Consider the following 24,255-nt stretch of genomic DNA (forward strand, 5'->3'; position numbering starts at 1 on the left):
CTGTCTGCTGGATCAGACCAAAAGGCCCATCTATCTTGCCGTGGCCCCACCTGAGCCCACAAGAAGGGCATGAACTCGAACAGCACTTGCCAAAAGGGCCCATTTTAAGAAACGGTAAATTGCATTGCCTCTTAATTTTGGCTTGTGATGTAGCTGTGACTTAGGCAAGTCAGGGACTAAGGGGCACGTGCTTCTTTCCCACATATAGTTCCTCATAATTTCTCCTTCCAAATAACGCCCACCCACCCCAAAAACTACCCAAGACCAACCATACTGTAAAACCCCTGTGGCAACTGCTCTGCATCCCTCTGCTTCCCTTACAGATTCCTCCAGACAGCTGCTTGCAACTCCTTTGCTGAATCTTCCCCCGAAGAAAAAGTAGGTTTTTAGCATTCTCCGAAGGGGGAGTGGTGGAGAATCTGTGATTTTACAAATAGATTTCATGTCATTCCTCAAATACGGGCTTATCAGTAACCTTTCACATTTCCACCCCTGCCTGGTATAGAAACGCAGATTACTATGAGAAGATCTCCGACCCCCTTGATCTCACCACCATCGAGAAGCAGATCTTGACAGGCTACTACAAAACTGTGGAAGCTTTTGACGGCGACATGCTGAAGGTCTTCCGCAACACCGAAGTGAGTTTGCTGTTGTGTTGGCAGAGGAAGGCACTTGGTTCTAGCAGAGGGTCCCAGCTGGTCCTTTGAGAGTCAGGGTGTATTCATTAATTGCCTTCAATACAATTGTCTCTGAAATGCTCAAGTTCTGGGGTGGAGACCTTGCGACACCAAATAACATAGTAGAGGAAGGGCCTCAGGGGAGTGCCTTTCCACCACCCCACTCCTGAGAACCCCGCCTAACCCTAGTGAACTTATACAACTCCCATTCGAGGCTGGGCGGACTCTTGAATCAGAAGCCCTTGTGTCTTGCGGATACGCTGTAATGTTCTGTTGCAGTGCCCACTTGTTACTTGTGCTGGAAGAAAATGAACCAAGCTGGGAGGGACTGGTGGGTATGAAGGAGAAGGTGATGGGACCAGGGCAGAGGACGCCTATGTCAGAGTTTTATGGCAGCAAAGATTGGAGCAGAAAGGGCATTTCAGTGGGGCTGGGAAAGGCTCTGAGTTTCTGGACTTTTGTCTTCTGCGCAGAAGTACTATGGCAGGAAATCCCCGATTGGGCGGGACGTCTGCCGGCTGCGGAAGGCCTACTACAACGCCCGCCACGAGGCAGCTGCCCAGATCGATGAGATTGTCGGAGAGACGGCGAGCGAGGCGGACAGCAGCGAGACCTCCATGTGCGAGAAGGAGAGCGGGCACGAGAAGGACGAGGACGTGATCCGCTGCATCTGTGGCTTGTACAAGGACGAAGGGCTCATGATCCAGTGCGACAAGTGCATGGTGAGGGCAGGTTGTGCGCTCCTCTCCCTCACAAGACGGGGCTGCGTTCTTGCTGAAGATGAGACACGTGCTCACATGTAGCCCCTGTACCTGGCCCTGTTCTGTCAAAAAGCAAGGTCCAGACCAATGGCTGGATTCCCTCCTCTGTAGCAGCCTGGTATTGGTGGGCCAGAGGAATCCGAACCTATTAGAACAGAGGTGAGCCCCCTGAGGCCCTTCCTCATGCGCCTCCTCCACAAGAGGGCTGGAGGGTAGCAACACGGGAATGGGCCTTTTCTGTGGTGGCTCCCCATTCGTGGAACGCTCTCCCCAGGGAGGTTTGACTGGCATCTTCATACACCTTTAGACGCCAAGTAGAAATTTCCTCTTCAACCAGGCCTTTGGCTAATTGACATTCGATGCCCTTTTAAATGTGTTGTGCGAGGGAGCAGTATTGGTTTGTTGATGGTCTTACCTTTACTATGAATTTTGTAGTTTTTATATTGTAATTTTATGTTGTGAACCACCCTGAGATCTACGGGTGAAGGGCGGCACATAATAATAATAATAATAATAATAATAATAATAATAATAATAAAAAAAAAATAATAATTAATAATAATTAATAATAATATAGAATGAGTCAGACCACTGGCACATATGAGTCAGTATTTTCTACTCTGCTTGACATTGACTCTCTGGCATCTCAGGCAGAGAGCTTTATCCATCCCTGAGAATCTCTGATTTTAAGATGCTGTAACATTGTTTTTAGGCTGCATTATTTGAGTTAAAAAATCTCAAAACTGTTCAGAAATGCTTTAAAATAAATAAAACTCATCTTCTGATGCTTTGGGGTGGATCTCCTTTTCTAAAGTGTATATTTTCTCCTGTAGGTCTGGCAGCACTGTGACTGTATGGGGGTGAACTCTGACGTCGAACACTACTTGTGTGAGCAGTGTGAACCTCGCACGGTGGATAGGGTAAGCCACCTTCGCTTGCCCAGAACTGGGCAGGGTGACTTTGAAACCCTCACGCCATTGGCCTCTTTATTTTTCACACAGCTGGGCTGTTTCAGTGGCTTTCTCCTCTAAGGAAGCCTGGGAATCATAGCCCTCCAGCGTTCAAGTGTTCTTCACAAAACCACAGGCCCTAGGGTTCCATGGAGGGTGCAGGCTTTATTAGTGCTGCGTCTGCGTTCATCTTGGTTTCTAAACGTAGTCAGGATGACAAGACGTGTCAACGCCTTTTGCCTTTTTCTTTCTCGCAGGAGGTTCCTATGATTCCCCGACCTCATTACGCCCAGCCTGGCTGCGTTTACTTCATCTGTCTGTTACGGGACGATCTGTTGCTACGTCAAGGTGAGTGTGTTGACTTCCTGGGGGGCGGGAGGGAAATTCATAATATTCAAAGTTTTTAAGAAGGCAGCCAAAACAGGCTGTAGCCAAGCAGAAGCATAGGAACATAAACTATACATAAAAATAATACATAAAGATAAAAACTTGACCTATACAATAAATAAAGCTTACATAAAACAGGAACCTTAAATCTCAAGGGCAGTCACATAGATTGTCTAATTTTAGCAGCCTTCTCTGCAAATTTAGCTGCGTTGAACATTACAGACTAGTCTGAACCAGACAACAGATACTTAATCCTATCCATATTACTGAGGATTGGAGTCGCGGCTGAAGATTTCTAGGTGTTTCATACAATTCACAGTATAGCATAGAGTGCCCGGTGCCCTCTCCCCTCCAGGGACTACCTCAGACACAAAAGCACTGATTCTGGGGATTTGGATTAATTAAGAGGCAGCCGAGAGAGTCCTTTGGGACATCCATCCCCTCTCTCATGACTGCTGTTTGTCAAGGTGCTTGAGCCTGCCTCGCTCACTGATTCAGGGTATCAAAATTAAAGGTGAGACATTAAGCGAGTTAGAAATCTTGGGTCACCTAAGCACTGGGGCCACCTGGTCCGACTGGCAGCAGCTCTCCAGGTTGTTTCTTCAGCCTCTGAAATCGGGGCTCTGTGGTGGTAGTTGGGTAGGAGGAAGGGAATTAGGCAGCTTTTATGGAAAAGTCATGGTATTGGAATCTCAGAATCGTAGCGTCAGAAGGGACCCCATCTTGTCCAACCCCCTTGCAATGCAGGAATCTCAGCTAAAGCATCCATGACAGATGGCCATCTGACCTCTGCTTAAAAACCTCCAAGGAAGGAGAGTCCACAACCTCCCGAGGGAGACTGCTCCACTCAACAGCTCTTAGCCACAAAGACTAAATGGGCCACCCCTGTTCATTGGCAGGATGTCTCTGAATGCTTAATTGTTCAAAACCAAACAGGGGAGACCCATTGCCCTTAAGCCCCTGCTTTGTGGGCTTCTACTTAGCCACTAAAGGAAACGGGATGCTAGACTGAACAGAAGTTTGGTCTGATCTAGCCGGCTTCCTAGTTGGAGACGCCATTTCAGTGAACCTGGCAGTTCTTCTTACACGCAGCCCATGCTTGCAACTGCTGAGCCACCTCTGCTACCGCCACTCAGTTTGTTAGGCTTCTGTAAATCCACCCTGCTGGGGTATGAGAAAGCCGCTTTGATACGCCCTTCCTCACCCCATCAACAGGTGACTGCGTGTACCTGATGAGAGACAGCCGAAGGACCCCGGACGGCCACCCTGTCCGGCAGTCGTATCGCCTGCTCTCCCACATCAACAGAGAGAGACTCGACATCTTCCGTATCGAAAAGCTCTGGAAGAACGAGAAGTAAGTCCCAGCCCCACCTTGCTTAAAAAAGCGGAGCTCCATCTCACTGACCTTTGGTGGGAGACCAGCCACATTGGACGTGTTATCAGAGAATTTTCCCATCCCTGTCCCTCCCATGCATGAAAGTAGCAGGTGGTGGCAGTTCATGAAGCCGTAAGATTTTCCCACCTCTTTTCCTGTCGTGAGCAAACTAAAGAGGTGGGTAACCTATAACTAACACACACATCAAATGTTGCTGGACTCCCATGATCCCCAGCAAGAATAGCCAGCTGCAGTTGTAAGCCAGCAAGACCTGGAGGGTTGGAGGACATCATTCATTGGGTGACATCATTCTCCTCCTTTGGTGGATGTGTCCAATGCAGACAGGAGGTTCAGCTAAGCCCTGTCTCCAGAGACCAATGAGAGGTTCACAGGATGTCGTCATGCTCCTCTACTAGTGTGCTCTTACTGCACTGAGAAATGGCTGCAGTTCAGATCTTTATCTTCAGTCTTAGGCTTGGCTGGTCTGAACTTCAGCACTCATCACCCATAAATATATTTGTTATTTATAATATATATTTATATACTTATGCCACCACACACACACACACACACACACACACACACACACATATGTGTGTGTGTGCCATCAAGTTACACGAAATATTATGGTGCATGTACAACAATCTACAAGTTCGGGAAAGCATAAAATGCCATAAAAGCCAAATCATTAAAATGAATGGCTAATCAAGAAAGTTTAGACATCTGTCTAAATCATTCAGCATAAAAACATCTTTGAGAGATGCCTAAAAGCTGAAAAGTAGGGTGCCTGCCAAATCTCTGCTGTAAAATCGTGTTTTTCCGCATGGCAATGATCAATTCCCAGCTTCTAGTTGAGGCCTGGCAACGAGTACACACTTAAAACTTAATTATATTTAACAGCGATCGTATTAAGCTCCTCCGTAAACACAGATTCATTTGCAGGCAACCAGGAGGGAGAGGAATAAAAGCCAAGCTCCCTTACTGAGGTCACCTTGGGTCTGGCTGGGACTCTCATGAGTCAGTGCTCCATCGTCAGCATCCAAACCACCTCTCCTCTCAGCTCACCTATTGTGTCAGAATCCCAGGGCTTGTGGCTGTCAGCCTAGCAAAAGGGAGCAAATTCTGTAGAGGACGGGGAGGAAGAAGAAGAAGTGTGTGGGTGCGTTGGGTCTGTCATCTCGGCTCCAATGGAAACACCTCCTTCCTTTTTTCCTCCTTATATCAGGGAGGAACGGTTTGCCTTCGGCCACCACTATTTCCGTCCGCATGAAACGCACCACTCCCCGTCCCGGAAGTTCTACCACAACGAGCTGTTCCGGGTACCGCTGTACGAGATCATCCCCTTGGAGGCCGTGGTGGGCACCTGCTGCGTCCTGGATCTCTACACCTATTGCAAAGGCAAGTCAACGCTCCCGGCGGCCTGGAGCCACTTGGTTTTTCTTTCCAGGGGGACCTATGATCCCAGGCTGTTGTGCTCCCCAGCACAGTGCCAGGTGTAAATAGGTAAAGGCTCCTGTTTGAGCCCTGAAATACCCCCTTCAGCAGCCTGTACACACTCTTCACAGTTCTGGTTGTGTCCTGTCTAAAAAGGAGATGCTAGAGCTGGGAAAAGTGCAAACCATAGAACAATAGAACCATTAAGAGTCATCTAGTCCAACCCTCTGCAGCGCAGGAATATTTTTGCCCAATATGGGGCTTGAACCCCCAACCCTGAGATTAGGGAACAACAAAGAAATGATTGGGGCAAAGATGAGGATGAGCATCTTCCTCACAGGGAAATCCAAAGCATTTTCTTTTTAACGGTCAGGGAGGAGGCACCATCAGGAGTTTATAAAATTATGCACAGTGTAGAGAAAATGAATGTAGAGAAGTGTTTTTCTTTCCCTGCTGCTTCGAGCTCCGGAGAGTCACCCATTTAAATCGCTCTTGACGGTAAAGGCCAATAAAGGAGGATTCTGGACCAGACAGGAGGTATCTGCCTAAAATTCACAGGAGGATCGTTGAAATTAGTGGAGCAAAAGCTGTTCATGCCCATTAATTTCAGTGGTTCTGCCACCGTATCTGATGATGGATCGTGGCTCTCAGGTGACATTAAAATAAGATGGCTGGTAGACCTCTGTGAAGCTTCTGTCAACAGCTGCTTATAGCTGTGATAATTGAATGGAATCTCTGAACGCCAGTTGCTGAGAAGAGGGGGTGGAGGACACAGCCCAGACATTGGCAACCTAAGGCCCATGGGCCGGAAGCAGCCCATGAGGGTCGCTTAACCGGCCCATGAGCTGGCCCCAAACCAAGCTGCCTGCTTGGTGAGTCCCCACGCGCTGCGCTAAACTGGCGCAGCGCGTGTGGGGACTTTCTTCTGCGGCTCCGGAAATTGCTTCTGCACATGCCCAGACACCGGTAATTGCTTCTGCACAAGCGCAATTTCCGATGTCTGGGCATGCACAGAAGCAATTTCTGGCACCACGGACATGAACAGATGTGATTTCCTGCATCTGGGCATGTGCAGAAGTGATTTCCGGTGCCACGGACATGTGCAGACGCGATTTCCAGCATCGCACTGCGCCATTCTGGCTCATGGAGGAACTCGGCGGGAGTGGTCTGGCCCATGCCCAGTAAGCCTTGCTGACCCCTGACACATTCTGTTACCTTCAAGCTGTGCCTCTGGTCTACCCAGGAGTATCAGCTTGGTCCTCTGTAGAAAACTGGCTGCTGGGCCCTTTTGGTCTCGTCCAACAGCACAGACTTAACTTCCGTTCCCTGTAGAACACAGACCACAGAAAGCTGCCTCATGCCGAGTCATTCCTTTCTGCATCTTACTCAGCGTTGTCTACCCGTTGACTGGCAGCATCAGCAGCTCTCCAGGGATTCAGGCAAAAGTCTCTCTCAGCCCTACCTGGGGATGCCAGGGATTGCACCTGGGACCTTCTGCATGCAAAGCAGATGCTCTGCAACTGAGCTGTGGCCCTTCCATACATGTATCTGTGCAAGGTTCACTGCTTTAGCCTGGGCGCCAGCACCTGCAGGAGGCAGGCAGTCCTTGATGCGTCTATGTGCTGAGGGTTAAGTGAGCCAGTTTTAGCTACTCACCAGGCAGACACACACAGCAGAATTACCTGCCCTCGGATGTGGCTAACCTGAAAGCGAATTGTGCTGAAAACCAGAAGGTTGGCCCCCAATTCTTAACCACTTCCACATGCTAAACCTTCATTTGGAGGTAAGAATAAAGAAGGAGTTGTTTTTCTTTTTAAATGCAGGGACAAACATTTGGTTCCGTCCAGGGAAAGTTACAGTAACAAGGATCCTGCAGTTTTGCGAGGGTGGCAAGTTCCTTTAGTTTTTAAAAACCCTCTCCAGCCCTGCCTGGAGGAATTTGGAACAGCTAAGCTCCGTAGTCGTGCTTATTTTGATTCTTGGCACGCTGCCTCACCTGATATTCTTGCTGTGCCAAAACTCCCTACAGGAAGGCCAAAGGGGGTGAAGGAGCAGGATGTCTACATCTGCGACTACCGCCTCGACAAGTCAGCCCACCTTTTCTACAAGATCCACCGGAACCGCTACCCAGTCTGCACCAAGTCCTACGCCTTCGACCACTTCCCCAAAAGGATGACGCCGAAAAGAGACTTTTCGGTGAGCGGCTCCACGACTTCTCTCTCTGGCATCGAGGGGAATCCTAACCCACACGCTAAAACTCTGCTTTCATTTAGTTTGTTACAAGCGAACATCAGTAACCACAAACTGGTTGTTCCTACGGACACAAGGGTGGAATAATAAGGTTAAGCCACAGGCAGCTCCAATCAGAGCATCTCTCTTAAGTTGCCACCCTTTGCAGGAAGCTGCCATCTCCCGGATGAATTCAGACCTGATTTCCTTTGACTTCAGATCTGATTTCCTTTGCAGCAGTGGCAAGAGTGGGGGGGGGGTCTTCCAAGCTGTACATTGATAAGCACCTGCATTATAGCATAATCACATTCTCCTCCCCTCAATTCCACATACTTTACCACTGAGCTTCAAGTAAAATAACCTAAGATGCCAGCTCTCATGCTGCTGAATATATAGGGTGGAATTAAAGAGGAGCATGGGAATCTGCCCCCTACCATGTCAGACGATTGGTTCAGCTGTGTTGACACTGACTGACAGCAGGTCTCCTGGGTTTCAGACAGGGAGTCTTTCCTAGCCCTGCCCAGGGATTTGAACCTGGAACCTTCTGCAAGCAAAGCAGGTGCTATTTCTCTGCGCTTACAGCATTAAGCCTCCTCTGAACTTTCACTTGGTTCTCTTTTACTCTCCATTGCAGCCTCATTATGTACCTGACAACTACAAGAGGAATGGAGGCAGGTGAGTTGCCTTAGCTTCTTTTGGCTCCTTTTTTCTTTTTCCTTTTTTTTTAGGGCCTTCAGTGTGGTGGGTGCTTCCGCAGAGACCTTTTTGGAGCTCCTGCACTCAGTTGCTTAACTGCAGCACAAATGGCACTTCCCTTGCCTTCCTTTGAATTAGACAGGATGGGAGCAAGAGCAGCTTAGCTTGCCTGCGACACTTAAGCAGTACAGAGAAGGCATCCTGCAAGGCCGCTAGCAGAAAGCTGAGGCAGCATGCAAGTGGGGTGTGGTGCTCCCTCAGTAGAAATGACTCTGGGCAGTTCAGGGACAGGATCATAGAAAGAGGGGCTTTGTCCCTCAATCCCCCCCCCCCAAAGCTGATAGGATGGTGGTAATAAAGTGAGGCATGCCATAACCCAGGATTCCCACAACTCCCAGAACTCAGGGTCACCAGTGGAACTTGGCAGCAAGTTGACGGCAAGCAAAAGAAGGTGTTTTCACTATACTTATACTTGTTTAAAGGATGTTTGCTCTGCTCTTGAGCAAATTTTCAAAAACCTCCCAGAGCAGTAGTGAGGCAGCCACTCTCAGAGGTCTGGAAAAAAATCACTGCTCCAAATGGAGCAGAGGTGACACATCTGCCCAGTGTGTGTGTGTGTGTGTGTGTGTGTGTGTGTGTGTGAGTTCTTTCCTCCAAGCCCCGCTCCCCAGTGTGGTGTTCCTCTGAGGAGCAGCTGCTGCCTTAAACAGAGTGAGACCATTGACTCCTATAGCCTGGCATTGTCCACAAGGACTGGCAGTGGCTCTGCCAGGTTTCACGCAGGGGTCTCTCCCAGCCTCACCTGGAGATGCCATTGGGGCTTGGAGTGTTTTCTATGCAAAAGCCCAGAGTGCTGTACTAATAATTAATAATAATAACAATTTTTTATTTATACCCCACCCTTCCTGGTCAGGGATGTGGGTGGCGCTGTGGGTTAAACCACAGAGCCTAGGACTTGCTGATCAGAAGGTCGGCGGTTCGAATCCCCGTGATGGGGTGAGCTCCCGTTGCTCGGTCCTTGCTCCTGCCAACCTAGCAGTTCGAAAGCACGTCAAAGTGCAAGTAGATAAATATGTACCGCTCCAGCGGGAAGCTAAACGGCATTTCCGTGCGCTGCTCTGGTCACCAGAAGCGGCTTAGTCATGCTGGCCACATGACCCGGAAGCTGTACACCGCCTCCCTCAGCCAATAAAGCGAGATGAGCGCCGCAACCCCAGAGTCGGTCACAACTGGACCTAATGGTCAGGGGTCCCTTTACCTTTACCTTCCTGGTTCAGAAAACCGGGCTCAGGGTGGCTAACAACAAATTTAAAACACTACTGAGACACACACACTGCTCACAACCTGAAGTAGTGCAGCCCAGAATTTTGCCGCTTCATTTCTGTGCAGTGCCTTGAAAAGGTACATTCTCGATTGGTTTCTGTGACCTCTTATGTAGGAAGACTGGGGGTATGTGGCAGGGGGGGGGGATTGCCTCCCAAACATGACCCCTTTCAGAGATCTAGAGAGGAAGGACAGGGAGCCCTCAGCACAGGAGTGCAAGCTGCAGCAGCAGTGTGCATCCCTCCCGTGTGTGTGTGTGAGAGAGAGAGAGGGAGGACCATGTTGGAAGGTTCTCCCCCTGACATGTGGCTGACATCTCCTTTCTCAGGTCATCTTGGAAGTCTGACCGTTCCAAGCCCCAGAACAAAGACCTGAGCCAAGAGGAGGACCCCCTGCCGCTGATGGAAGACGTGATCGTGAGTCAGGACCAGGCTCCCAGCGAGCCGGCGCCCGGCCTGGAGGAGCCAGAGAAAGAGGCGCCCCCCCAGGAGAGTGGCGAGGCGGAGAAGAAGGTGGAGGAGAGCAGCCCCGTCCCCAGGCGGCCCTGCACCCCGGAGGAACGCAGGCACATGCAGCGAGAGAGGCTCAACCTCATCCTCCTCACCCTCCTAGAGAAAATCCCAGGGAAAAATGGTAAGAGGCAAGAGCGCAGCCCCCCCTCTTCTCCCCCCCCCCCATTCCCCTCTCCAGAAACCTCTTTTAAAGTTAGAGGATTGTTAGTAATGTGTAGCTCCCAACTTTTTTGGGAGTGGGGGAGCTCGAGTAAAGCAGCCCAGATAATCATCACACCAAAAGCTAGCCCAGCTGGTAATAATAATAATAATAATAATAATAATAATAATAATAATAATAATAAATAACAATAATAATAATAACAATAATAATAATTTTTATTTATGCCCCGCCCTCCCCAGCCAAGACTGGGCTCAGGGCGGCTAACAACCAATAATAAAAATAAGTTGATTAAAATACATTAAAACATTAAGATGCAGCCTCTTCACAGGAGGAGAAAGGAAAAAAGAGAGAGGGGAGGGAATCAAACTGAATCTAAGCCCAAAGGCCAGGCGGAACAACTCTGTCTTACAGGCCCTGCGGAAAGAAATCAGATCCCACAAGGCCCTGGTCTCATAAGACAGAGCGTTCCACCAGGCAGGAGCCAGTGTTGAAAAGGCCCTGGCTCTGGTTGAGGCCAATCTAACTTCCTTAGGGCCTGGGACCTCTAGGGTGTTGCTATTTATGGACCTTAAGGTCCTCCGTGGTACAGAGCAAGGCTGGTGGGGGGCATGGGCTGAGGGAGAGAGGCGTCTGCCCCCTGGGTCTGAGGTTCTTCACCAAGTAGCAAAGCATCTTTCTTTGGTTCCAAGAGCGTTTGCTCTCTTAAGTCCACACTGTTATTTCTCTTTGGTGCATGTGTCTCTTCCAGCCATTGACGTCACGTACCTGCTAGAGGAAGGTTCGGGGAGGAAGCTGCGGCGGCGCACTCTGGTTCTTCCCGAGAGCAGCTTTCGGAAGTGACGCTGTGCCCTGGGGACAGAGGCTGCAGCCTGGAGTTTTCCGCTGTTGGATTGTGCGTGAGACGGACTTGGACGGGCGAGGCTTTGCCGCCTTCCTGTGCCTCTGCAGTGTGCGTTGAGGGCATCAGGTGGGCAAGAGGAAACTGACACACACACACAAAACCCCCCACAGTTCTGTAGCACTTAGAAGAAACGGTTGGGCAGGCGTGCCACCCTGCCCCTTCACCCGCGGCCTGCCTGGCAGTGGTCTTACGATGTGTGTGGTGTCGGGCGTGCCTTGTTGTCAATGTTGAGGTACTAAGGAAAAAAACACACCTTGTGGTTCTTTGTCCAAGACGGTCAAATTTTAGTTTAACTTATTCCCCTCCACCCTCCCTACCCCAGCGTCCCTGCGCCAGAGGGAGGGGAAAGGGGGGTGTACAAGGTGGGCGGGTTGGTGAACCGGTTCGGAACCACGCTCTTTCCGGAGGAACCCACATCGTTTCTCCTTCAGCTGGCGCAACAGTCTGATTTGGGAAGTTGTTTGGGAGGGCGGAGGTGACGGCATGAGGAAGTGTCCGGGCCCTGAGGGGCCGAAGATGCAGGGGGGGGCAAGATCTTCGATTTTGCGCAAGATGCAACAGAGGAAGTGTGGCGCTCTGAGCGTGAGGGGGCTGTCAGACATTCTGTGTGGGAAGCGCCCCATCGCCACGGACTTGAAATGAAAGCACTTGGTTCTGCGTTCTGCACCTCGGGGTGGGGGTGGGGTGGGCAGTCAAGGAGAACAACGGTGGTCTTAATTTCTCTCTCTATCCCTCCCCCCCCTTTTATTTTGCTGCAGAAGATTTTTTATAAAGCCAAGTCCACCCTGTTTTACTTATTTTTCGTTTTAGTGTTTTCGGTTGGGTTTTATATATAAATATATATATATATATATATAAGAAAAAAGAAAAAAATTAAATAAGCTGTGGTTCTTGTGTGTCCAGTGCATTGTGAAAACTTTCAAAGACAAAAAACAAAAACAAAGGAAAACTGTCAAAACAACAAAAGCAAACAGACAAAAACCAACCTTTCACTACACGAACCGTCAAGCAGTATTTTCTGAGCGCGTATTTGTTGTGAAACTGTAGACTATTATCCACTGATTAACACTACTCTTTGTGTTTCTTTTTTTTTTTTAAGAAAAAGAAGAAAAAAATATATAAAACCTGTACAGCTTAAAAGCGTCCCGTCTCTTAAAGAGACAGTGTATTTTATTCTTCCCGCCTCTCTCTCTGCCCTTAATCCAAGGAGGGGGGGTGGATTAAAAAGACACAAGTGTTAACTCTCGTCGGCTGCAGCAAAGGAACCGTTTCCTTGCTTTTGACGTAGTGGGGTGTTCAGCTGCCCTAGTTGCTGTCGTCCGGTGCCAGGCCCAAGGGAGGGGCGTCACTCCGTGATGACGTACCACATGTCCCCCTCCCTCCAGACACCAGCAACTTACGGGCAGATGCACGGGCAAAGGGAGCTGGCAGTTAGGCATACACTGGCCCTTTAAACGTGGCTTTGCTCTCAGTCTCTCTTTGGCGTTCATATGCATATTATGGTCCTGTTTTAGATGTCCTTACGAAAGAATCCCGTTTTTAAATGTGCCAAGTTGTATATATCTTAAATCTTCCTCTCTCTTCCTCCCCCTTCCTTTGCTGTGTGGTTGTAAAGCAATATGGTAGCTCTCTCTCACAATCTCTCTCCGTGTTCCTTCCCGACGGACCAACCTTTGTCCTGATTGTACATTCTCGTCGACTATATAATCCTTATTTTACTCTTCGTTTGGAACAATAACAACAAAAGGGTCCATTCCATTCAAATTTTAACCTGGCGATTTAAAAAAAAAAAAGTTTGGGGTGGGGGCGGGGGGGGCAAGAGAGGGGTGGGAAAGAGGAGGAGGAGGGGGGGAAAGCATATTTTATTAAAAAAAAGAGAAGACAAATAAGAAAATAGTTTGGAATATTTTCTTACTGTAGAGAAGCATTGTACAGGAGAACCCTGAGTATTAAATACTCATGTGTGTCGTAGGGGGGAAAAAAGTTTTAAAAAAATCGCATGTCTGAAAAATCTTTTGAGTCGCTCCATTTAGTTCAAAACGGGGGGGAAATCATCATCTCAAAATGGTGTTAAACACTAAAAAAAGAAAGGAAAAAACATGAGAAGTCCTTTTAAAGAAGAATAATGCAAAGCTTGCCCTGATGCGAGACACTAGCTCTGCCATTTTATCTTTCTTTCGTTGAAAGACTAAAAACAATGTTTTTTAGACAATCAAATTCTAGGTAAGTGCGAAGAATTTGTTGGTTTTGGGTTTTTTTTAAGTTTTTGGTTTTGTTTTCTTACTGGTGTAGAAAATTACTGACTTTTTAAAAAAAATTCTGGGTGGGTGGGTGGCTTATTTTGTAATATTAACTGAGGAGACTGGCAGCGTTTCACCTGACCGCTGATGGAAGCCCAGGAAAATGGGGAGGGAAAAGCACTACGTTTGTTGCAAATATAGATACGAACTCTTTTTAGTCTGCATGGGGATAGGCCGTGTGGTTGCTGAGGAGAAATGCTGCTAAGATATTTCCTTTTTACAAGAGCATATCTAAATAGACCATTGTTTTGATGTTAATCTTTGTAAATTATGTATTACCAATTTTAACATTGGATGTAATTGCATAAAAGGCCTGCATCTCAAATACTGAGAGATTCTAGTATTAAATGGAAAAAAAAATGTTTCCTATTCAATGGCTTGGGTGTTTTTCTTTTTCACTTGTTCTGCACTTTTGTACACAAACATGTATCTTCCTATACACATAAAAATGTAAGGTTGTTGTCACGTTGCAGTTCACACGGCTGCCAGTAGGTGGTACATGACTCATCATGTTACATCCCTGGCCTTGTGTGGAGAAATGCCTTCTTTTTTATTTGCTAAGTGGTTTCATTAAATACACATATCTAATTGGCACAGAGAGTCACATCTCCGAAGCTCAGATTTTATCTAAGCCTTTGTCATATCTTCGCTCCCTGGATTTTATTTTATCTTTCTTGATGTATTAAGAAATCAAACAAGCCTCTTTAATATTTTCTCATTAGGGAAACAGGTGGCACCTTTTATGGATTTTATTTTCCCAAAAGGAGAATCATAAAAGTATGTACAACAGAACTCCACATTTTTTGAAGGTTTTGTTTCAACATATGACCACAAGGGGGAGGTTCTGGTCTTTTGACAGACACACACGTCAATACTGTAAAAAGTGCATCCAGTCTGTTCATTGAGCTTTCCATCTGGATTTGTTTGCAAGACGACATTGACTATTCAATGCACATTCATTCTGGTTTGCCCCAAAGGTTGGATGCTGCAACATCAAAACAAGCGTGTCATCCCATGCTCTCCAGTGTGTTCCTGCCTGAACTTTCTTTCCTGCAACAATTCCAAACTTTTGGGGAAGCTGGTTTGTTGTGCAAGACCCTCCCTGCATACTAGAATTACACAACTTGGATTGGCCAGTGTGTGATTGAATCCTGCCCATAACTAGTGACCATTCCCCTTAGTGTTCCTAGCTCAGCTTTGGAAGTGGCTGTGAATACAAGATGTTTGCGTTTAGATCTGCTAGAGCAGGGGGAATTGGGTTGATATTTATTAAAAGGGATGCCCAACAGCTCCAATTATATACCTGGCAAGATGCAGGTCACAGAAAGGAAATCTCGTAGCGTAGAAAGTACAGCCAGATGTGGCTGGGAGGCTAGCAGGCCTTGATTCACCGTTGGCTTATTGGGAGGGGAGAGGGAAAGTGGGATGGGCTGCAGCTCAGTAGTAGAGCATCTGATCTGAATGTAGAAGATCCTAGATTCAGCTTCCTCCATCTCTAGGTAGGGCCAGGAGTGTCCCCTGTCTGAGACTTTGGGGATGCTCAATGGGAGAGCATCTGTTTTGCAAATAGAAGGTCTCAACATCCAAGGCTAGGAAAGAGACACACACACCCCTCTGGATCCCCAGAGAGCTTTTGCCAGTCAGCATAGGCAATACAGAGCTACCTGGACCAAGCAGTGTTTCCCATACTTGGGTCTCCAGTTGTTTTTTGACTACAACTCCCATCATCTCTAGCTAGCAAGGATGATGGGAATTGTAATCCCAAAGCAGCTGGAAACCCTAATTTGGGAACACTGGACTAAGAGTCTGAAGTCTGCACAGTATAAGCCAGCTCCTTCCTAGGTCCGGAGTCTATTTCTATCCTGTCTAGGCGCAAAATGATCCATGCTGGATCCAACCAAAGGCCAGAATCTAGCCCCATATAGAAATGGAAAACCAGAGCATGAGAGCATCGTTTCTCGCCTGCTCTTGCTCCCCAGCAACTGGTGTTCAGAGAAATGATGCTCTCAAACTCTGGTTTTCCATTTCTATAAGGAACTAGAGTGGCCTTTGGTTGGATCCAGCAGAGATCATTTTGCAGGTAGGCAAATGGGAGCTGATTGAGGGCAGATCGAGGCTGCTGGGACAGTGACCCATTAACTCTTAAAGGGCTGGCCTCCTTTGAGTAGCAGCTGGGGGAACTCAGAACTACAGTTCAGAAAGGTTGGGCAAAGCCAGTGTGGATTTCTGCCCACACCATATTGCAACCTGCTTTGAAACTCGTTTCAAAAGCCACTTGCCACACAGCACTGTGGGGAAGGGGTCAGGCAAGCCGATCAGTGTTGCCCGACCCCCTGATAACAGCTAGACGCACCATTCCTTGCCTCCCACCCAGCAAATTAAAACTGCAACCCTCACCCACACTGACCGCCCATGCATCCTTTGGCCTCGCTGAATGCCAGATGTCTTGATGCAGGCTTGGGAGCAATGGCAAGGGGGGTGGTGAAATGGAGTATCCTGGGAGGGGGCTGCAACATTTCATTGGGGCCCCCGCTTGCCAACCAATCTTTCTCAAGCCGCACCCTTTGGAGACGTGCAGCCTGCAGCAATTCAATCTCACACGGTGACGCCTCTTTGCTTGTCTTTTCTCACAACCTTTATTTCCCTCCCTTCTGCACAGTCTCTTAAGAGAGCGTGGATGGTGCCCGTCTTCAGACAGGAGCCATTTCTGCCGTGGTTTTGGGGCTGGGTAGATGTTCAAGAGGGGGCTCTGTAGGGACAGCCAGACGGGTCCCGATCCACTTGGCTGGTGACCTATACCGCAAGGGGTTGGACTAGATGCCCCTCAGGGGTCCCTTCCAAGTCTCCAGTTCTACGATCGACATCACTTCAGGGTGGGGAGGGGAGAGAGACGTGAGGATCGCCGGCAAGACGAAAGCAGCAGGAAAGGTGAAATATATAATATTATATATATATATATATATATAGGTATGTATATCTACACAGATATATGCAATATACAGATGAGAACCATAGTTTGGCCGACAGTGTGTGTGTGTTACACGATCGTGGAAAGCAGCAAGCACAAGCGGTTAAACGTGTGATTCGGGGGGGGGGGGGAGAGCAGAAGGGCAGTTGGCCAAGTCAGGCGAGAGGCAGGAGAAGAGTTCGAAAGAAGGAAACGGTGAGGCGGTGGGAGCCCTGCCAACCCCCTGCGGCAGAATTTGCACCCACAGCCGGGGCGGAGGGGAGAGGAACAGAGACATCGGCTTGGGGTTCATGAGGCTAACCAGGATGCAATCTGGGCGGGGGGAAGTAGGCACCCTCAGCTTCTTAGTGTCCATGTCATTTTGTTGAAATTCCTTCAGCGGTGCGTTTATAAAGTGTGTTTGTGTGTAGGCAGGAGTGGGGTGATCCTCTGGTGTGCCCCACTTCCCCCCACAACAGCCGCAGCCTTGCCATCTCCCTGCGCAGTTCACAGGATGAGAGAGGTGTAGCCGACGGGGACTAGGCCTCGGCGGTCTCCGTGGCAACACTGGATCCAGTCTTCGTCCACCGTGTCCAGGACCCGCAAGACGTCGCCTTTGCGGAAGCTGAGGTGGTCGTCCCGGCTGCCGGCGTGGTCGCAGAGAGCGCGAACGGCCCTGGATGGAGTCAGAGGGACGACACAGACTGAGCAGGGGGCGACATACGACGAAAACACAGACGGGTCTCCTTTCAAAGTGCACATCCCTTAGGCAGCGGTTCTCAACCTGTGAGTCCCCAGATGTTGTTGGACTACAACTCCCATCATCCCTGAGCTCTGGCCTTGCTAGCTAGGGGTGATGGGAGTTGTAGTTCAACAACATCTGGGGACCCACAGGTTGAGAACGGCTGCTAGGGGAAGGGGCACGAAACACCACCATTGCATGCAGAAGGTTCAGTCCCCAATGGCACCTCCGGATAGGCCTGCCTGAATCCCTGAAATGTCACTGCCAGCCCGTGTAGCCAATAATAATAATAATAATAATAATAATAATAATAATAATAATAATAATAATAATAATATATTATTTATTCCCCAGCCACTCTGGGCGGCCTCCAGCAAAACACTAAAATACAATAGGATAGCTGCTTATTTCCTTCACATCTGAAGGGAGGGTGTTCCATAGGGTGGGCGCCACTACCGAGAAGGCCCTGTGCCTGGTTCCCTGTAACTTTTTGTAGCGAGGGAACCGCCAGAAGGCCCTCGGAGCTGGACCTCAGTGTCTGGGCAAAACGATGGGGGTTGAAACGCTGCTTCAGGTATACTGGATGAGGCCATGGTCTGACTAGATATGCATCAAGCTTCCTGTAAGTACCGTTGCTTTAAGTACCCAATATGGCCACTCAGAAGAATTGGCAGATTCAGGGAATCTAGAGTTGGAAGGGACCCCGAGGGTCATCCAGTCCAACCCCCTGAAATGCAGGAAACATTTGCCCAACGTGGGGCTCGAACCCACGACCCTGAGGTCAAGAGTCTCATGCTCTACCACGCCAAAGTCTTTGCAGAAGTACCAAGAAATGTTTAGGAAAGGAAACGAAAATCCGAAGGAGGACACATCTCCCTCTTCCTAGCCCAAGGAGTACTGAGCATGCTCAGTGGGCACAGAATACGGACTGAGGGGGGGTGGGACTGATGGAAAACCCAGAGCGGGAGGGGTAATAGAGTGGCGGGCCTGAAACCCCCAGCAGAAGCCCTTCACGCTGCAACACTTTGTTGCAGCCCTGGGCACGGGGAGAGGATGGCTCACCTGTACGGCTGTTGTGGGCTTGGTGGGACGTCTTCCCACGATTCCTCTGGCCAGCTCTTCTCGGCCGGTGCCCCCTTCATCACCACAGCCAGGATGTTCATGGTGGGCGGCAACCAGCTTGACGGGCGCCTGCTTGGATAGGAAAGAGAATATACCTGACCCACGAGAAAAACCCACTTTTTTGCCATTGGGGGTGCAATTTTAATTAGAGACATTTAGGAAAAACTGCCTGAAAGTTGGGCACTTGGTTGGAGTATTAGGCAGGGGACAGTCCTAACCTTTGAGTCTAGAAGGTTCGAATCCCAGTTTTTCAGGCAGAGCTGTGCCTTTGTCCCTTCTGGCAAACCAGGAGTTCGCTGGGAAAAATTAGGGAGAACCACGCTGCCTTCAGGGCACAAGTCTGTCTTACTTGGCTAATTCTGACTGCTGGCAAGGACCAAGTTCGCAAGCGGGAGATGGCGGGAATAACTTGCCTTATATATTTCCTAGGGAGCTGCTACTTCTGACCAGATCGCTTTAAACTCAGGGGCAGAGAAGCTTTTTCCAGCTTGAGGGCCACATTCCCTTCTGAGGGCAACCTTCCAGGGGCCGCATGAATGTAGTGGGTGGGGCCAGAGGCCAAAGTGGGTGGAGAAACTGATGTAAATATTTCCTTTGTACGGGAGATTAGTTCTCAAGGGATCCCAATTTCAGACAAGCGAAAATGCTCTAGGAGGGTGGGAAGCAGGGCTGGTGAGGGGTGTGCCCTGGAAGAAGGGGCGTGGGCTGAGGGATAGTTCCAAGGGCCACATAGAAAGGCTCATAGGGCCGCATTTGGCCTGCTGGCTTCAGGCATAGCTGTCAACTTTCAGATTTGAAAATAAGGGATCAGCAGCCTCGAAAATAAGGGATCAGCAGCCTCACCTGTCCCGGGGAGCCTCGAAATTTAAGGGAACAGCCGCCTCACCTGTCCTGGGGACAGTCTACGGGATATCTAACAATCTGGGATAGCAGCGGGAAGCGGCTCTGGAATAAGGGAATTTCCCGCAAAAAAAGGGAAGGTTGACAGCTAAGGGCTTCAGGTTCCCCCGCTGGCCATCCACTTACCTGGATTTCGACAGGTGAGAATCGGCCTCGTTGGCGCATCCTGGAGCGGCTGCTCCGAAGAGCCACCCAAGCCAATTTCCCTTTGCAGTTCCAGCGCCCTCAAGCTTTTCGGCTGCCTCCTGGGCATCAGGCAAGCAGGTCGCCTCTGGCTTCCCTGCAGCTTCCCCTACGGGTGAGCTGCCTTCTTCGCAGACAGCGGGTGCCTGCCTTGGGCTCTCCACTGAGCTGCTTCCTCTGGGGCTGGGCGCTTGGGGCAGCACGTCGGGGCTCACGCTGGCTTCTCCAGCCCCGCTGTGGGCCGCCTCCACAGCTTCTCCCAGAGCCGCCCTCAGCTTGGTCCAGTGGGTGTGAGGGAAGCCCTCCTGCTTCGGGGGCTCGCTATAGACCCCCGAAGCCCGGCTCAGCTGCTCCCACCAGCTTTGTTGCTTCTCTTCGCTCTCCTGGCAGCTCCCTTCAGCACCCGCCTCCGCCTCGGGGGCTCCCTCGCCGCCTCGGAAGGTGTGGCTCAGCCGGTCGCCCCACCGCAGGAGTCTCTGGTGCAAAGGCGGCCCGGCCTGGGGCTCGTGGAGCGGGCTAGATTGGGCCACGGGCCCTTCCGCCAGGCCGGCGAGAGGAGGCGGGCGTTTGGGCAAAGTGACTCGGCTCCCTCCCCGAGCCTTCTGGGAACCGGCCAGCAGCTCAGTCGGTGTGGTGGGACGCCGGGGTGGCGGCCGGACGTCGAGTGGCAGGTGCTGGTGCTCGAAGAGGAGGTCCAGCTGGAAGGTCAGCATGGAGAGCGGTTGGAGCAGCAGGAGGAGCTCATCGGCCCAGCGGCGGCAGAAGCCTTGGCTGAGTACCAGGAAGGCGGTGGGCAAGTACAGCGCCGAGATCAGCTCTGTGGGGTTGGGAGACGGCATGAACAGGTCAGAAACGCATCCTTCTAAGTCTGTCTCAACTTTGCTGTTGGATTACAAAGCCACTTCTGACCTCAGGAGGAGGTGGTGTTGCGGGCTCATGCCCCAACACCCGCACAGCGCAGCCTGGGATCTCCCTCTTTGGCCACTCAGCTTTTTAGGTTTCCCGCCCGCCTGCCCTTCAAGGTTTCCTTTCTGACCTTGCTCTGGACCTCGGTTGGTCGCCGTTAAGGGGCCTGGTAGGAATTTTTTCCACTTGGCAAATTGGCACTGGCCATTTGGTTTTTCGCCTGTCTCGTAGCAAATCGTCACAACTTCCTTGGTTTTGGCTGTTAGGCATTGGTAGGGGTATTGTTATGTAGATGTGTTGGGAGGGAGGAGCGCCATCACCTCCCCCAAATATTGAAGGGTAGTCTGGTAAAGGATTCCGGGGGGGCGTGGCCTCGTCCGAAACCTAGGGAGGTCAGGGCCTAAAGTGTGCCCCCGAGCAGTGACCCCAGGGGAGTCCCTAGTTGATGTGCATCAGCAGGGCTCCCCCTGCTGGTGTTAACCCTTCCCGGTCTTCAAGCAAACAGGCTGAAGCCGGAGAGTTGGTTAGGACCAATGCCTAAGCCAATACCGCTCTTTACCTATAACCAATAAAGCTGTGGCCTATTTTAGCCCATTAACCTAAATACTTGTGTCACGTGTCATTATTTCCTACTGGTGGGAGGCGGGAACTCGCCACGCAACTCCCAGCATCCCCGGCTACCAGGACCAGTGGTCAGGGATGATGGGAGTTGTAGTCCAACAGCAGTTGGGGACCCCAGTTTGAGAAGGGCTGGCATGCAGGGAGTTGGACTAGGTGATTCTTGGGGTCCCTTCCAAATGTACAATTCTGTGGTTTTCCAGGAGCACTGGGTGGGGGAGAAGGTAGAGGGTGTGACACCAGGGAGCAGAATTAATCTTCCATTTTCACTTTTTAAAAGAACCACCACCACCAAGTTTCTAATTCTTGTGTATTTAAAACCCCCCACAAGTGAACCTAAAAAATTTAAAGATATAAATAAAAACCAGAATTCCCTCTCCCTGCCCCCTGCAGTTCCAAATATAAAAGCTTATATTAAAATATAGTGGTGCCTCGCAAGACGAAATTAATTCGTTCCGCAAGTCTCTTCGTCTTGCGAGTTTTTCGTCTTGCGATGCACGGTTTCCCATAGGAATGCATTGAAAATCAATTAATGCGTTCCTAGGGAAACCGCCTTCAGACCAGGTCCGGGGACAGTCTGTCCCCGGACCTCTTCTGAAGGCTGGGGGGGGGGGGGACAAGGGCTTTTCTTCCCACCCCCAGCATTTTAAAAAACCCCGGGACAGCGGAGGACTTCTCCGCTGTCCGGGCGATCTTAAAATGCTGGCGGGCGGCATTTTAAAATCGCCCCGGGACAGCGGAGGACTTCTCCACTGTCCGGGGCGATTTAAAAGCCCCTGGGAAGGCAGGCAGGGGGGACAAAGACTTTTGCCCCCCGCCTGGACCTCTTCTGAAGGCGGGCGGGGGGCGAAAGTCTTTGCTCCCCCCGCCTGCCTTCAAAAGCCCGCCGGGACAGGCAGGCAGGGGGGAGCAAAGACTTTCGCCCCCCGCCCGCCTTCAGAAGGTGTTCCCTCCCCGCCGCCCGGCTTCGGAACGATGCTCCGAAGCCGGGCGGCGGGGCAGGTGTTCCCTCCCCGCCGCCCGGCTTCGGAGCATCGTTCCGAAGCCCGGCGGCGGCGGGAGGAGGCGTTCCCGCCCCACCGCCCGGCTTCGGAGGAGGTCTGAGGACAGTGGGGAAGACGCGCTGCGCTTCCCCGCTGTCCCGGATATTTCCCTATGGGCTGTCGTCTTGCGAAGCAAGCCCATAGGGAAATTCGTCTTGCGAAGCGCCTCCAAAACGGAAAACCCTTTCGTCTAGCGGGTTTTCCGTCTTGCGAGGCGTTCGTCTTGCGAGGTACCACTGTACGTGCCTGTGTTAAGATTCCTGCACTGCAGGGGGTTGGACTAGATGACCACAGGGGTCCCTTCCAACTCTATGATTCTATGGTAGGCGTGCTTAAACAAAAGAGGGTTTTAGCAGGCACCAAAAAGAGTAATGCACAGGCACTTGCCTAATATCAGTACGTCGTGGAGGTGCTAATAAAAAACGTGGGGTGCCCCAAATTTACCTGAGTTCCGCTGCAGGTTGGCAAACCACTGCTCCAACTGCTTCATGCTACGGAGATAAGATAGATGAGATAAAACTTTATTCGCATTAGCCAATGGCCATAGCAACAGTAAAACATTACAGTATACGCAGAAAAGGAAATGTGATATAAGAGCACAATTTAAAGTCCTGAATCAGCAGTCAGTTAGTGGCCCTTATTCTGACTGCCCCTGCTATGAACCTAGCAAGCTTTGCTGTTATCTGCTCATTTTGATCTGATAGAAGAAAGGAGATTGTGGCAGTGGTTGAGCGCCCTGGGATGGTGAGTACGAGTGGGGTGATGATCTGGTTCCTCAGGTCTTTGTAGAGAGTACAGGACAGGAGGACGTGTGCCGCTGTTTCGGTGCTACCATCTCCACAGGGGCAAAGGCGTTCCTCAGACGGGATCTTTTGGAATCGACCCTCAAGTACCGCAGATGGCAAAACATCCAGTCTTGCAAGTGTGAAAGCACGCCTGTATTTTGGAATACAGTAATAAGTTTGTGCAGATATGGGGCCAGAGAATCAAAATGGAGAGGTGGGAAATGAACATACCAAGGGCAGAATTTCCTTCTAGTGGCCAGGTTGTTCTGATGCTCAATATCTTTTAGACGTTGACCAATTAGACTGCTTGCTTTAGTAGGGCCCACAGTGAGTAGGTGTTGCGGGGATAGGCCACAAGAGTGAAGTTTTTGATAGACAGTTTTAAGCCAGGCACTTTTATGGGAGTCTTGAAGTGCTAGGGATAGCAAACCGGGGGGATTTGAGTTTAGGCGGAGCCAGAAGTTAAGAGTTCTTTGCCAAGTCCGTACTTCTACTGAAGGGAGACTTGCCTCCAGTCTCAATGATGCGTTTGGGACATCATGCTACGGACGAACAGGCCAAGACAAAGGGTTTTAGCATCAAACGTAGCAATGCCTGAAAGCTGCCTTGTAGAATCAGACCTTTGGGTCTACCTGGCTCAATACTGACCGGCAACAGCTCTCCAGGGTTTCGGGTAGGGATCCTTCCCCCCTCAGGGAGGTTGTAAAGGTTGCAGCTGAGACCTTTGGGCATGCAAAAAGGAAACGCTCCATCACTGCGCTATGGGCCTTGGCCCTAAAAAGAAAGCAAGACCCTAGTCCTCATGGATTTGAGTAAAGGGCTGATTTAAGTTGCCTTGCAGGACGAATACGCCTGCTGGACAAATTCAGAGGCTGTTAAATATAAATGAAGGATCGACACTGGAATGTTTCGTTGGAATTACCTGGATGAATTAGGGAATGCAGCACAATGTGAGATCATCATTCCCTGAACTTCAGAGCATGGGGAGTCAACCAAAGATTTATAAAAAAGTAAAGGTAAAGGGACCCCTGACCATTAGGTCCAGTAGTGACCGACTCTGGGGTTGTGGTGCTCATGTCGCTTTATTGGCTTAGGGAGCCGGCGTACAGCTTCCAGGTCATGTGGCCAGCATGACTAAGCCGCTTCTGGCGAACCAGACCAGCGCACAGAAACGCCGTTTACCTTCCCACCGGAGCGGTACCTATTTATCTACTTGCACTTTGACGTGCTTTCGAACTGCTAGGTTGGCAGGAGCAGGGACCAAGCAACGGGAGCTCACCCCGTCGCAGGGATTCGAACCG

The 24,255-nt window shown here is 50.1% G+C and overlaps 2 protein-coding genes across 6 annotated transcripts in view; one reads left to right on the forward strand and one right to left on the reverse strand.

Moving 5' to 3' along the window:
• Nucleotides 1-11,508, forward strand: part of ASH1L (ASH1 like histone lysine methyltransferase) — a 73,580-nt gene extending 62,072 nt beyond the window's left edge. The window contains exons 18-28 of the mRNA XM_081173434.1: nucleotides 324-378; nucleotides 506-638; nucleotides 1,151-1,399; nucleotides 2,272-2,358; nucleotides 2,646-2,736; nucleotides 3,991-4,129; nucleotides 5,376-5,552; nucleotides 7,618-7,780; nucleotides 8,448-8,488; nucleotides 10,161-10,465; nucleotides 11,256-11,508. Coding sequence (XP_081029560.1) covers nucleotides 324-378; nucleotides 506-638; nucleotides 1,151-1,399; nucleotides 2,272-2,358; nucleotides 2,646-2,736; nucleotides 3,991-4,129; nucleotides 5,376-5,552; nucleotides 7,618-7,780; nucleotides 8,448-8,488; nucleotides 10,161-10,465; nucleotides 11,256-11,347 — 1,532 coding nt within the window. The 3' untranslated portion in view covers nucleotides 11,348-11,508. The remainder of the gene's footprint in view (nucleotides 1-323; nucleotides 379-505; nucleotides 639-1,150; nucleotides 1,400-2,271; nucleotides 2,359-2,645; nucleotides 2,737-3,990; nucleotides 4,130-5,375; nucleotides 5,553-7,617; nucleotides 7,781-8,447; nucleotides 8,489-10,160; nucleotides 10,466-11,255) is intronic.
• A 4,812-nt stretch (nucleotides 11,509-16,320) lies between these two features.
• RUSC1 (RUN and SH3 domain containing 1) overlaps nucleotides 16,321-24,255 on the reverse strand; it is a 35,384-nt gene continuing 27,449 nt past the window's right edge. For 4 of the 5 annotated variants that reach the window (XM_081173480.1, XM_081173479.1, XM_081173476.1 and 1 more), the window contains 4 exons: nucleotides 22,614-22,660; nucleotides 19,546-20,419; nucleotides 18,460-18,591; nucleotides 16,321-17,331 (listed from right to left, as the gene is read on the reverse strand). In XM_081173480.1, coding sequence (XP_081029606.1) covers nucleotides 17,163-17,331; nucleotides 18,460-18,591; nucleotides 19,546-20,419; nucleotides 22,614-22,660 — 1,222 coding nt within the window. In that variant the 3' untranslated portion in view covers nucleotides 16,321-17,162. The remainder of the gene's footprint in view (nucleotides 17,332-18,459; nucleotides 18,592-19,545; nucleotides 20,420-22,613; nucleotides 22,661-24,255) is intronic. The other variant, XM_081173478.1, reaches the window with a different exon arrangement.

The sequence above is a fragment of the Podarcis bocagei genome (genome assembly GCF_964188305.1).
Source record: "Podarcis bocagei genome assembly, chromosome: 16".
In the NCBI taxonomy this organism is placed as follows: domain Eukaryota; kingdom Metazoa; phylum Chordata; class Lepidosauria; order Squamata; family Lacertidae; genus Podarcis; species Podarcis bocagei.